The sequence below is a fragment of the Neocloeon triangulifer genome, unplaced genomic scaffold (assembly GCF_031216515.1).
Source record: "Neocloeon triangulifer isolate White Clay Creek 2 clone unplaced genomic scaffold, ASM3121651v1 ptg000022l, whole genome shotgun sequence".
Taxonomy (NCBI): Eukaryota; Metazoa; Arthropoda; class Insecta; order Ephemeroptera; family Baetidae; genus Neocloeon; species Neocloeon triangulifer.
Window position 1 is genome coordinate 1846089 of NW_026775562.1, and position 14629 is coordinate 1860717.

The 14629-nt window shown below is 32.7% G+C and overlaps 1 protein-coding gene across 1 annotated transcript in view; it reads left to right on the top strand.

Moving 5' to 3' along the window:
• The window catches only part of LOC132204720 (ras-GEF domain-containing family member 1B-like), a 72295-nt gene that overhangs the window by 34633 nt on the left and 23033 nt on the right, over positions 1-14629 (top strand). The window contains exons 2-5 of the mRNA XM_059633419.1: positions 2818-2935; positions 4170-4303; positions 4992-5085; positions 10979-11029. Coding sequence (XP_059489402.1) covers positions 2818-2935; positions 4170-4303; positions 4992-5085; positions 10979-11029 — 397 coding nt within the window. The remainder of the gene's footprint in view (positions 1-2817; positions 2936-4169; positions 4304-4991; positions 5086-10978; positions 11030-14629) is intronic.

Genomic DNA, 14629 nt, shown 5'->3' on the forward strand with positions numbered 1-14629 from the left:
AAAAGAGAGATAAGAAAACGTGAAGGAGAAAGCTTTTTTTATACACGGATTTTTCGTTTTAACAAAACATTGATTCAGCATTTTGTGTGTACCACCGTCGCTCCTTTTATGCACTTTTTGTCTACAAATATCCGACCAGTCATTGCGCAAAACGGGCTTCCTTTTGTACGCCGCTGGCAAATATAAACCATGATACACCTTGACTCTGTTTCTTCGGCGAGAAAAAAATACATAATATTCACTTTCGAAAGGAAGACGAATCGAGCGAGCTAATTGCAAGAACGAGTGCGACAAATCGCACTTGAAAGGAGCTTTTTATTTGCAGTACTTTCGCCTTCTGCTATGGTGTCGCGAATGACTTTTAGTTCACTTCAAGAAAAACAGATGAAAGTCATACAGGTCTGAAGAAAAGGACCCTGACAATGAGTATTTAATTGACTCTGTTGGTTGAAAAGCTGAGGGAAAATTTAATTAAATGCAATTTAAAGCCTAAAAAATGAATATTTTTTTTCTTCTTTTGAATGAAGTGTATTTATTTGAGAAATAGTTTGTCCAGCCAACTCCAATCTGAGTTATCAGCCGATGCTTACGTGACTTAAGAGCAATGCTAGAAGCCGAGCACTTCAGCTCTATTAAAATATTTTTACATGTGTGCGACATTGTTTTTTACATAATTGACATTTTATGAAAAATTAAAATTACAACTGGAAGAAAAAATTAATTTGAAATTTTACATCATTTATTATAGCACCCAGATGCGGCAAAACATTCCACAATCTCGGATAGATGCATTGAAATGTGTTCATGTTGATATCATATGTATATCTTTGTATACATGAACTTTGACTTTTGGTACAAAACAATACATTTTAATAATAAAATTGAATCAAGAAAATTCAAAAATCCTCGTTTTTATTTATTTCTTATACTGGATCTTGATTTTAAGTACCAAAATGTACGTTCAAACTGAAATTTTTGATTAAACATTTTTTTTCTTCTATATTTGACATCATTTTTAGAACGTTCTCAATTTTTTTTTTTTTTTTTTAGATTTTGCGGTAAAAAATTTCGCAATCTCGGATAGACATTCAAATGTGCTATCAGTGAATTTATTTATACACTTGGCGGCATCAAGGCGAGACATGGTGGTATATTCTTTGATTGTTTATTTTTGCTGAAGCTTTAATTTATTTAACCCGCAAAATTGCCTAACAGCTCGTTAAAACACTTTTCTTTCCGAAAGGCAAACTGTCTCTCATCAATCATTTTAAATTCTATCAAATATTTTGATAAATAATTTGTTATAACGGTCAAGGATTCTATGTATCAAATATGGTCAATATAGACATGGAGTGATATGATAATTTGCACATGCTTACTGTCAGAAGTCAGAATTTTAATACTTAATAAGGGATTCATGCCTATATGCGAATCAAATTTGTTTAGAGATTTTGATGCGTATAATTAAAAGATCCAGTTCAATATTTATTTTATATTTCGATCAATTACATCCTTGCCTGAACCAATTTGCCTTATAGATCATTGGTAAAAAGATTTAAAACTTTGTATTTTATTCTTATTTTTAAATGAAATGAACAAAATATAAGTATTATAAAATATAAATTTAAAATTAATAAATAAAATGAATAAAATAAAATTTTGTTAAAAAATTGTCAATTTTATACAAAGATTTCATGTCATATTTTGCTGTTTCTGTCAAAATAGAGCAATTTGTTTTATGGCTTTTCTAAGATCTAAGTAAAAAAATTTGTATTTCAAAATCTTTCCTCTCGAATAGACAATCGGTGAATTTCTTAACAAATTGGCGGATCGCGGCGAGACATTCGCGTTTCATACTGGCGTATTCTTAGCACGTTTAGGCTCTCGTCAAAAATTTTCAGACAATATACCCAATATGCATTCATTATTTAAAAAATTTATCAACTAGCATTATGTTCCAAAATTTATACATTTTTTTCAATTTATTGTTTCTACATGTTTACTGTCAGAATTTTAATACATAATAAATAAGTATGCCGCTATTAGAGTCAAATTATTTTAGAGAATATAACGTGAAATGAAAGATCCAGTTCAATATTTATTTTATATTTTGATCATAACAGCCTTGCCTGAACCAATGGCCTTATAGATCATTGTTAAAAGCATTTGAAATTTTGTATTTTATTCTTTTTTTAAATTAAATTGAATTAAATGAACAAAATATAAATTTATAAAATTTAAATTAATAATTAACTAATAAAAGTAATAAAATAAAAATGTGTTAAAAACTTTGACAATTTTTCACAAAGATATTATGCAATTTTTTACCGTTTCTGTCAAAATAAAGTTATTTGTTCGAAGGCTCTTCTAAGTAAGACCAAAGGAAAAAGATTTGTGTTTCAAAATCTTTGCATATTTTCTAATTTATCCGATTTTTTCCTATCTATGCGATTTTCTACACAGTTTTAGTTTCGCTCAATTTAATCTACATTTCATTGATTTTTCAGACGTAAAATTCGTAAATAAAATTGCATGGTGCTCACTTTATGATTTTGGACAAAGAGTATCAGAAAAATAATCAAGCGATTAGAATTTACAAGTTATAAATTAAATGTCTTGTTTTCTGTCTCTATCAGACCTGTTACATATTATCTATATATTTTACCCTGAAAAAAAAAACGTAATTATTATATAGAGTCAAGAAAATTCAATAAGATTAATTTTTAACGCTTAATTTTTATTTTATTTTCTTTAACTGGATCTTGTTTTTAAGTATCAAAATTTTTAAACTGAAATTTTTGTTTTGTTGTTTTGCAGAGAGATGCGTCCTGACCAAGACCCTGAGGAGGTGAGTTCGCGCAACAAGTGCTGTCGTACGGTGGACAAGCCGCGAGACCCGGACCGCACCAGGGATCTCTTCGGTCTGCAGCTCGAGGTATGTCTCTTTTTTTCAATCCTTTTCTTCCTCCGGCTGCATTCCTCGTGCACCCACACTTATTACTGTACAGAAAAGACGCAATACACACGCCCTCTCTCTCTCTCTCCACGTCGCTTATCTTGATTCAAATTTATATTTGTGTACTCGGCGCGCAATTAACGAAGCAGACGAGAAAGAAAAGTTTTCGATTAGTCACGCGCGGGTTTGTTTATGAAATTATTATTAATCGGTGTAGGATTTCCTCCACGCTTCGATTTTTCAAACGCCCATGCGCTTAATTTTCTTCTGTACTGGTTCGACCGGACGACTGAGTTTGCGAAACTCGCTCGCTATTTATTTTATAATATGTTAAAGAGCGGCGCCCGAATCGTGTACGTGCGGGAATTTTACGCAGGTGGGCACTGCGAATGGGGATTTTCACCTTTGGGAGGAAATCGGCGATTCAAGAAATGCAAAATTTACTTTTATTTAAAGATGAAATATTTGGAAAAATATAAATTATTGTTTGAACTCTCAGGCAATTTTATAATCTTACTTTTTATTTAAATTAATTTAGTAGAGGTTTTTACGTGGATTTACTGAAACTGTGCAAGAAACACTTGGCTTTAAAGAATGGAATATACATACCAAAATTTTGACTTTTAATTGTGAAATCAATTTTTAATGAAACTGCTTTACACCTTACAACACAAACAAAACACACGCACACTAACAATTTAATCTGATAATTTAGTAGAATTAACCCTTATGACTAAATTTACAATATTCATTTGGGCAAAGTTTTCAAACGCAAATTGAATCATTGGTTTCACCCACGCAAAACGAAATAATTTATGAAGTCCAAAAAATCTGCCAAAATTAGCATAATTCCATTTACTAAACGAATTTTACAAGAATTATTTCGTGTTTACACAATTTCAATGGGCAGAGAATTTCTAATTAAAATACAGGACTTAAAAAATATGGTAAAGAAAAATACTGAAATATTATTTATTTTTTTTAATCACGTGCATTATCTTTGTTTTTTTTCCATTTTTTTATTTTTTATTTAACAATGTTAATATCGGTTTCAATCTTCACATTTAATCCACCTCAAGAGAACTTTAAACCACTTTCAACTTTTATAATTTATTAATTTTTTTATTTAATTAAATTTGAATTACTTGCAATTTTTTACTCTTACATTTCAAAATAATGATTTAATTTAACTTTTATTTCTGTGTGAATTCAGGTGACCAGTTTGTTGTTGGAAGCTGAGAGGCGCAAGCTGAGCGTTCTGCAGCGCGAGTTGCAGGCCGCCCTCGCTGAAGGTGGTTCGATCAAGGCCAAAGAGCAGCAGAAGCACGAACTCATCCTCGCAATTTCGTAAGTGAACTTCCTTCTTCTAGCACTTTGCAATCAGATACATAATTATTCGGATGATTCTCATGAGTCTGAGTTCAGATAAAAGGAGAAGGAAACAAATTCGTTTCGAAATTCAAATTGCACTCAAGTTAGAATGAAAGAGAAAATGTTCAATAATGATTATTATTATTTTAATTATTACTCATTTATTTATTCTCTCAAAAGTCACCAAAAAGTTATTTCAAATTTTATGATAACATTATTTAGATGGATATGAGGGGTGGAGAATAACTGTCTTATATTATTCATATTAAAGATACTTCTTATCAAGTATATGGGGCTATGGGCAAATTGGGGTAAATAAACAACAACAATAATAACAAGTTGAACTGGAAATAATATAAAATAAACATATAATTAAAATATTAAAAATAAAAAGTTATTTTGATTTGATAAGAAAATTGTTTTAAATAATATATGTTTATTTTAATTTTTATAAAAATGATATAAAATTATAGCTATTGCACAATATATTCAAATAAGATACTTCAAAACTAATTTTATTGCTGTATTTTACCATAAAAATTTTTCTACTTGAAACATTTTCGATTGCCAATGTGGCAACATGCGTTTTGCAATTTACATTAGCGACTCATTGTATAGTGAATGAAGTTGAAAAATGTAGAAAATGTTGTAATTTTCTCCACAGGCGGATCCAGGGGCAGCACGAGCAGCTTGAAAAGGAGTACAGACAGCACGCCATCGGGGTCCTCCGGTGCTCCAACACCAGAGGGTCAGGAAAGGTGAGCGACCTTTTGATCTTTTTTCTATCATCAAGATTGACGGACACCAAAAGTCTCATTATTTAAATTGCTGTTTTATTTATTTTCGAGAAAGTTTTGTGAATGTGTCGATCCCTGTTTAAGAAATTTGCCTGAAAACCTTTTTTCTTTAATGGAATAAATTTAATAAAATATTAATTATTATTCTTAAATGTTTTAATTTGCTGGATAAAGTTTAAAAACAATCGGATTTAGAAAAACACGAGTAAATTCGACAAAAATTTTTAAGAAATTAATTCCTATTGAAAAAATCTTCAACATTTATAGCATTTAAACGGAGATTGCGAAACTAAAATTGCGACAAAGTGGTTTATTCAGCTTGTTAAATTTTAACGCTGTCTCTCTTTATTGGCTTTATTGCAACATAACTTGCCAGGGAGAAAATTGAATTGCAAGCCCACATGCTGAGCACCTATTTTTCACCTAAATTGACCGCAGCTTGTACCGAAAATTAGACACTTTGAATCGTGGGCGACTTTTCACTTTTGTATTATTTTTCTTGACCCCGATAAATTTAACCAGCGGCACCCACAAGTGATCGGTTTCAATTTTGGCCGCGCAGCAAGAAAGAAAGAAAGAAAGAGAGGAGGCGTGATTTATGATGCGCGCATAATTATGCATTATCGGTTTACATAACCTTGGCGGACCATTCATCTGTCCGCGGCGTGAGAAGCAAAGTGACTTTGAGAAATCGCACGATTATTATTATATCATTGTGTGCTTTTTTCTCCAACCTTTGCGGTTTTTCAATAAAAAAAAAAGAAAAATAATAATGACATGCAAATATAGCAAATGCCGCTTTTTTTTTTTTTTTTTTAAGAGAGGGCCACGCTCCACTTGATGGCCCTCGGAGAGCCAATGACAAATATTTTTTTCCGGAGAGAAACGATTTGTCTCTCTTTCTTTTTTGTGTTGTTATAGTGCCGGCAATTTATATTCACACAAAAGCTTCTGCAGTATTTCAAAACTTCCAGCCCGTTAATTTCGTCTAATGCGAAAAACGGACGAGCCTCGCCAATTTTCTTCCAAGTGGAGAAGCAGTAAAAAGTAAAATATCTCCTGCAGAAGGTCAAAAGTTAAACTCTTTAACTGCTGCTGGTATATTTCAAACTCTCTCCAAAGTATTATTTGGTGGTGGATGGAAAAATTTGCATTTGATTATTTATTGATAGGCGAAAAAGTTATTTAGATTTTAATTTTTCAATTCACGCCTAATGTATTTAATTATGATCTTTTGAAAATTTCGTAAAAAGATGACATTTTGGATCTGATATTTTGTAAACAAAATAAAGCCTTTTAATAAAATTTCTTCACCATGATTTAAAGTAAGTTCTTTTCTGGAAACAAGTGTGGAAGGAAAATCCTGAATTATATTTCTAATTTTTAATAATTTTAAAATAATATTCACAAAAAAAAATAAAATATTTCTCCGTAAAAACGAATTTTATTGGGGTTTTTAAAACTTAAATTTCACCCTAAAAACGTGACCTTTACTAGAAAAAGAGCCTTTTCCACCATCATATGTATAACAAACCTTGAAATCTTTTGAAGAGAGGCAAACAGAGGCTCTTTTATTAAGACGTCCATTGTTTGCCGGAGTCAAAGAAGCGTCGAGCGAGCGAGCTATGCAACCGGTGTGGCAGCTTTGTCGCTCAGGTTGCCGGGATGTTGGATATTTACTCATGCGAATTGCGCTTGTTAATTGAGTTGCGAGAGAGTCGAGTGTTTCAGCTTGATTGATTTAAGCCGGGGAAACGGGTCGCCGACGACTTTACGTTCTAGAAACGTCTTTGATGTCGTATTAGACTAAAGGGGAGTAAATTGAAGAAGATCAGAGTTTGGTTTAAGTTAAATTTGAGCATACAAATAGGTGATTTATTATTTCTGTTTAATGAAGGTTAATTAAATAATTAAAACAGTTGGACGTTTTATTTTTTTAAATCTAAATTAGTTGGATAATTTTTTTCCACTGGTGATTGATAAAAATAAAATAATTATTAAATGTACAATCAAAAAGCAATTACAGCTTAAATTATTCGTTTCAAATTTTGTTTAAACATACTTTCTTAGGGTAAAATTTATGTATTTATTCTGATTGTTTTTTTGTGAAAAAATTTATAACTACAGCTGTAAACATTCAAATTATATGATAAATTTAGACAATACTAAAAATAAATTTTTAAATAAAAAATTGAGCAAAATGTGTTTAAAAGAAATAAATAAATTTAATAATCATATGAATATAAGATCAATGCAAGTTAAAAATAATATTATATTAAATTAATTTTATAATCTAAATTTGAAAAAATGTTTTTATTAGCAAACTTCATTTTCAAATTCGCATTTGCCACCTTTCACACAACTCTTGCCATTCATTCCAACATGGCTTTGAACTCTTGTCGATTGAAGAGAGCGACCGATCAAACAAATTAGCCCAATCTCGCGCAACTTTTCCGGCACACAAAGCGCGAGATTGATCCGAGTTCAAAGGGGCATTTTTGCGCCAAACGTAAAGTGGCCATCTCTCGGCGCGTCCGGCAATCAGACAGAACAGGGGTGGGCCACCCCTCGGCACGCGACTCACACATACACACTCACGCCGCAGGGGTGAGTTTCGATCGGCCGCCCCCAGCAGCCGAGGGGAGGAAAAGGAGCGACGGATAGAGCATGCCGAGCGGGCAAACGGTCGTCTCGTGAGCGGAAGGGTGCGAGCAAGGGTGGTTTGCGTTGGTGCCCGCGACAGGGGTGTGTTGAGTCTGTGGTTCCGAGGCGCGGGTCAGCTGCCCCTGAGGGCCGACCCGAGCACCGCCCGTCGCAGGCCCGTTTGCGAGTGGCGTCTTGGGGCATGGGGCCCCGGCCCGGGCCCCGCAGACATGCACGCGTCGTTTAAGGGGGCCACCGTGGGGCAGAAGCAGGCCAAGCGGGCCGACCTGCCCCCGGCGCCGCCGCTGCGGGGCGTCGCCGCCGAGGACCAGGACGACTTCCCGCCAACCACCGTCGTCGCGACGCAGCACGTGCGGCGCCGACCCGCGCCGCCCATCCCGGTCCCCGTGCCCTGCTGCCCCCCGCCGCCGGAGCCCTTCGCGGGGCCCTCGGCCCCAGTCGCGCCCCCCGTCGTGCCGCCCCCGCCGCCGCACAGGGTCCACTTTGCCGAAACTGACCTCGACGAGGAGGAGGTAAAATCCAATTTTTAATTACAGTGAAAAGTGCAAATAAATTATTACTCCTCAATTTGTTTCAAAATTGTTACAATAACATTTTTATTTAAATTCAATTATAATGAATCTTTATTAAAACAGTGCAATCAAGTCTTTGGAATGGTATGAATTTAAAGTGACTGTTCAATTTCTGATAAATGTCAAAAATTGCCAAAAATTAATGGTTGTTCTTTATTATTGCTTCTTTAATTGTTGTCAAATTGTATAAATCGCATCGTTGTTAACATTCAATTAAGAACTCATCCTTATTGAAAATAGTGAAATCAATTTTTAAATTAAATTATGGTGGTTGCAATTTTCTATTAATTTTTACTAAAAATTACCAAAAATGGTTTCTATTTTTGTAAAGACTTGATTGTTCTACGCCGATGATTGAAACTAGAAGTATTGTTAGAAAAACGACAACTTTCGAGGTAAAAAATATACCATCCGCCAAAAAGGCTTTGCTGTATTTTTATGAAAAATTAAAGCAACTCTGCACTTATACTAGCTGGATATTTTTAGCAATGCAGTATTGCTCTTTAATAGTTTTTATCTGATCAAAAATCAATTAATTTGTAACACTAAATTTTAAACTTTGATGAACAGGAAATTAGATGTATGGTGCTGTTTGCTCTCAATGGATGTCAAATATTCCAATGGGTCGTGTCGGAAGAAAATCGCGCCAAAAAGCACAAGCATTCCTAATTATAAAAATGAAAACCACAGTTTATTTTATTCCGAATGTCTTGGAAGAATATAATACGAAATTTCGTTTAAAAAAATAATATCATCATGAGCACCAGCTGATGTACATGAGATTTAAATATTTCCTTTGTAGCATTTTTCTCTAAATTATTAAAATACCTTCAAAGTCGCTAGAGTGATCAAAATGCTGGCGATATCAAGTCATCAAGTGTGATGATTGAAATAACAACCAATGAGAGGGCTAGAAAATTTGAAATATTCGGATATTCGTTTCCGCCAAACTTATTCAAAAGCTGAACAAAGTCTTTTTGCAAATATGAATGATTAAAATGATGTTGACGTGGTTGTTTTATTATAAATTTATTAATTTTTATTACAAAACTTCTTATTTTGCAATAGCTTGAAGAAGAAAAAGGTTCAAATAAATCAAAGAATTAAAATAATATTTACAAAAAAAATTTGAATAATGAATTAAGTTTAAATATATTTATGTTTTAATTAGAAATAAAAATTTGAAAATAATGACTGTTTTACTTGTGTTTAGGACTATTAAATTTATTTTTATCTTGGTCTTTTTTCATCAATTTTGTTTACACTCAATAATGCAAAAATGAATCAATTTTCCATTTTACGTGCTTTTAGGAAATTTCATCATCAGCTTGATATCAAAATCTCTAATCTCTCTCTCGTCCATTTTTGAAACATTTTGCGTGCGGGTTGATTTATTCTTGATGACTCAAACTCGTATAATAATCCATTGAGAGAAGTGCAAAATGCAAGTCCTTCTCTCTTCTTTTGCACGCGATCGCGAAAATAAAGCACGCTCGTCACGTCACGAGCATATGGGGGTGAATCAAACGTGATTTACCCCAAGGCGGAGAGGGTGCTTTCAAGGCGAAGTTTTATTTCATCACATGAATGGCACCAACGCTCAAATTTGATTGAGTGTCTACGTGAAAACGTTCAGACCAAATCTTTCAGTTAACAGATTTGAAATAATTGGACCTTATTGAAAAAATTTTTCTTCTTCAATTCTAAAAGTTAAATACAATTTAATTACAAATCTGGCTATTTTAGATTGTTTTACTAAAGTAAATCAATCTTAAAATATGCAATATCATGCAATTATTTGAAGATAAAAACGATGTTCAAAACCATCTCTTTAAAAGTGACAAGACAAACCGTGAAATGAATCTGCATAATCTTGAATAAAAATCTGCAAAGAAACTCATTTCTATTGATTTTATTCGTTTTTTATTTTGCAATTTCATGTGATTTTCTAAACGTTTGTCATATAAATGTTTAAAATATTAAAATTTTTGTATAAATTGGAAGTCTCGAAAATATTTTAATTAAATCTCCTACTTCAATGGTGATTTACTTAATAATTGGAAAGCAAAATAAATGCAAATAACTGACATTTCAATCGTAAGTTTGTCGTCAAATTATTATCAAAATAAAATTATTCCACTTCTTTAAACATCATTCAAAATGAAACATATTATTAAGAAAATATAAAACATTAATAAATATTTTTTTCTGACAATAATTTAATAAGTAAAATTGAATTTCTGCACAAATAGACACTCTGCTGATTTTTCATTTTTAAGGCAGAACCTTTTTGGTGTCTTTCTTTTGTGCTCCTTTTTTTAATAATATTTTGCTTACGTATAATGATATCAAATGATGTATAATTCATAAAAAGTGGACCAAAAGGTGCTGTTATTCTTCCTCCTTTGGTGTACTATATTATCCTGAGGAAAAAAGTAACAAGTCAAAAATTATAAATTTTTCACAATTACAAATTATTGATGTTTCATGAAAAACATCACAAACTTGATATATTTTAATAGAAAATGAGACACTTTTCCGTCAGTCATATAAAAATTACGCTTTTTGTGTGTTATTTTCCAATAAATTTAACGATTTTCTTTCTGTTCCATTCGCAGAGCAATAGGAGCCAACCAGCCATCGGCCTAAAACAAACCCCGAAAGCAAGGGTGAGTACCCACTAGAACTTTTCTCTCTCACTTTTGTGCTGATTTGTGAGTGCTTGTTTGAGGAAGTGTGTGTGGTGCGCGTTTGAGAGATGTGTGAAAGTGGATATGGAATGGCCACATCAATAATTTCCCAACTTTCAGCAGCGCTCGTTTTTTTCCTCTCACGTTCGTTGAATTGGTCCTTCTCGCTTCCGCCGTCCCTACGAACTTTGCAATCGACGCACACTTGGAAAATCTAATTATCGCGCAAAAGAAAAGGTTTTCGTGCTCTCCGGAAAAAAGGAAACAAGAAATTAAATTAGTGATTTTTTTAGATTGAAAAGCTTAATTGGCATTGGTTGGCAACCTGAGGAAAAGAACGAATTTTTCAAAGGATATTATTTTTATTGATCCTGCTGGTGTATATTTTATGATATTTCCGAAATGTTATATGAAAGAAAATCTACTGTAAAACAAAGTTCCCTCCTTTGCCGATAGATGCTGCAGGAGAGGTTCAGTAAATTATTTGCCTATAAATTAGATTCAAAGGGTTATTTTCGTATAAGACTAGCAATAAAATTCAGAACAAAATTTAAAATCGAAAGGAGAGAAAATAACTAGTGAATTTTATGGACTATTGTTGCGTTTGGCAATAATAGTGGGTGCGCCTGAACAAGTCCATTTATTTAGAACGGTCATCACTCTCTTTCGTGGCTGTTCGACGTGCTCGTTCATCAAAGCGATTTATCACGCGAGTCACTGATAAAGTTGTTCATTCCTGTTTTAGGATACAATAATATTTCATAACAAAATACGTCAGCTGGCATTGTTTGGAATATCAGAATTATAAAAATATATAACTTTTGATACATTAATTTGTATTCGTCTCAAATATAAACCTAAAGATATATTGGGAAATTTATGTGAAGTTGAACCAAGTCAAATAAGTTTTGAAATAAAATCGTATAATTAATAATTATATTGTTTAAAACTAAAATGAATTATTTTTAAATTGAAATATATGGAAAAATTGAAAGAAATTAAAACTGGTAAATTAGAATTGTAAAATCCATTTATGTTTCCAGAAATATTCACCGGGTGTCGAGTTTTTAGTTTAAATTTCTTATAAATGCTGCGGACTTCTTCAAGCGCATAAATGGAGCTGCAAAGAAGTGATGAATAATTCTCGCTCTAATTGCAAAACCGAGAGAGAATAATATGCAAAACGGCACGAGCCGCTTCCAGCTGCGTTCATTTATTCCTTAAAGTGTATAAGAAAAAATCCAGAGAAGAAGTTCAAATCTGTTGCCACGGCGTCAAACGCCAAATGAAATGCGCATACACTTAAGGTGGTGTTGCTCGGCTACAAGTTGATGCATTTATTAGAATCCAAACACGAGTTGAGGTCAAGCGTGAGCAGAATCGCAAATCGGCCGCCACCGGCGAAGAGAGAGATTGAATCGCACCGAGAGACTCTCTTGGTATGAAATTGCATTTGCCCACACACAGGTCCGAGTGTCTTTCTCTGCTCTTTCGGTGTGTAACTTTTCGGACGGGCACGCGCTTCAGGTCTCATTTAGAAAGTTGTTCTCTGGACCAACTTTTTGCGAGAGATAAGGACCGAACTTTTCGGTGCAAAAGGATCAGCGTGTTAAATTTAAAGAGAGGACAAATTACAAAAAAAATGAAGAGAATTTCTCAAAAGTGGACTTCATTTCACAAAAACATCATATTCAGCAAACAATAACAATGTTATGAACGTTGAAAATTAATAAATTAAGTGTTGAGTATTCGCAAGTTTTGCAATTAAAAATTAAGAAGAGTCAAATTATGTTTATTTATTTTATTAACTTCTTTTCTTACTTATTATTAATTTAAATGTATTTTTAATATTAATTAATCATTTTATATTTTAATAATAACTCATTTCTTTTATTATCAAGCTGCATAAATTAAGTTTGGTACAACTGAAGGATATCATATTACAAATTAATTTTGCTCTTGCAATCATGCGGATTAAAGCATTAATTATAATTTCTAGCATTCAATTTTATTGAGGCACCTCTTCAATATGTGTCATTTAATTATAAAAATGAAAAAATGAAGGTAAATAAATCAAATTGTAAAAGATTGGGCTGAGAAATCGGGGGGATAAAAAAATATTCAACGCCTGAATAACAATTCAGTTCTGCATTTATTCACTAAAGATTAAAGTTGATTTATTTAACATTAATTAAGTTATGGAAAGAAAAATTATTCAATTAAGTAAGCTCATTCCTTACAAAAACAAAAGCCATTATTAATAATGAAGCATTTTGTTTAATACTTGTTAAATTCAAAACGACTAATCATCTATTTGCAATAAATTGTATCAAATAGAAAAATAAATAATAAATTGAAAGTGGTGCTGATTGCTTTCACCAACTGAGAAGTCTTTGCAGGACCACCGGGCCAACCACATACATGAACCAAAACCTAATTTAAAAAAAAAAAAAATTAAAAAAAAAAAAAATATTTTTAAAATTTTTAAAATAAAATTACATAAATTGTCAGACACTCATGTTTAAAAAACTATATTTACCCATAAGCAAGCTGGAGGCAATTGAAAACTGGTCCCAGTACAGGGTGGTGAAGGATCTCCTCGAACGTGGGCTGCGGGAGGGACAGGGCCAGAGTGCTTTGAAATAATAAAAATCAGATAGCACTATCTGATTTCATTTTAAATTTGGAAATGTAGATTTACGATATGATAAACGCCAGATCAGCCAAATTGTCGACAAACGCGGCTACCTCGGGAGTGAGCCCAAAATCGTCTGCAGTAGTCAAGGTGCCGAACCAGGATTTGTTTTCAAAGAGCATCGCAGAGACACACAGCACAACTATGGCAATGTACTTTGTGGTCAGGAGAAGCCGGATAATGTCGATCAGTCCCACACAAATCCAAAACGGGGAGCGCCCTGAAATCAGAATTCTCGAATTTTTCCAAAAAATTAATAATTTCGAAAAAAAACCAGCACTCGGCAGCCACACTCTGGTTTCCGCACTCAGACTGAATGCTGTGAGAATGGTCAGGAGACGCGTAAATAGTTTAAAAGCAAAATGCATGATTGATTTGATCGGACTCGGAAAAAATTGTTCAACAATGTGGCACAAAATTCCAATTTTGCTCATATTGTTGGTAACATAGATAATTGTTGTTGATAACATTCAATAATAAGGACTCAATGATCATTATTATTATTATTTTGTAATCATTGTAATTTGATTAATTGAATGGGGGGTTCTTAAATTTAAAGAAACTTTTCCCATTGAATTATTGATTAATGCAAAAATTACCGAAAATTACTTTTATTGGAAAGTCGATAAGCTCACATTGTTTTATTTGAAACAAAAAATATTTGAAATTAAAGTTATTAAAAATATTTAAAATGTTGTAATAAATTAACTTTTAAACCTTTTAAATCTGTGGTGTTTGGGAAAAAATATGATCAAATATTTGATTCTTGAAATTCATCCATTATTTAATAATAATTTTGATTCGCAAAATCTTTTAGTGCTACAAATTTCTTGAATTTACAATTTTTAATTTAAATAAAATCCGTTTTTGCAGTCTCGTTGAAT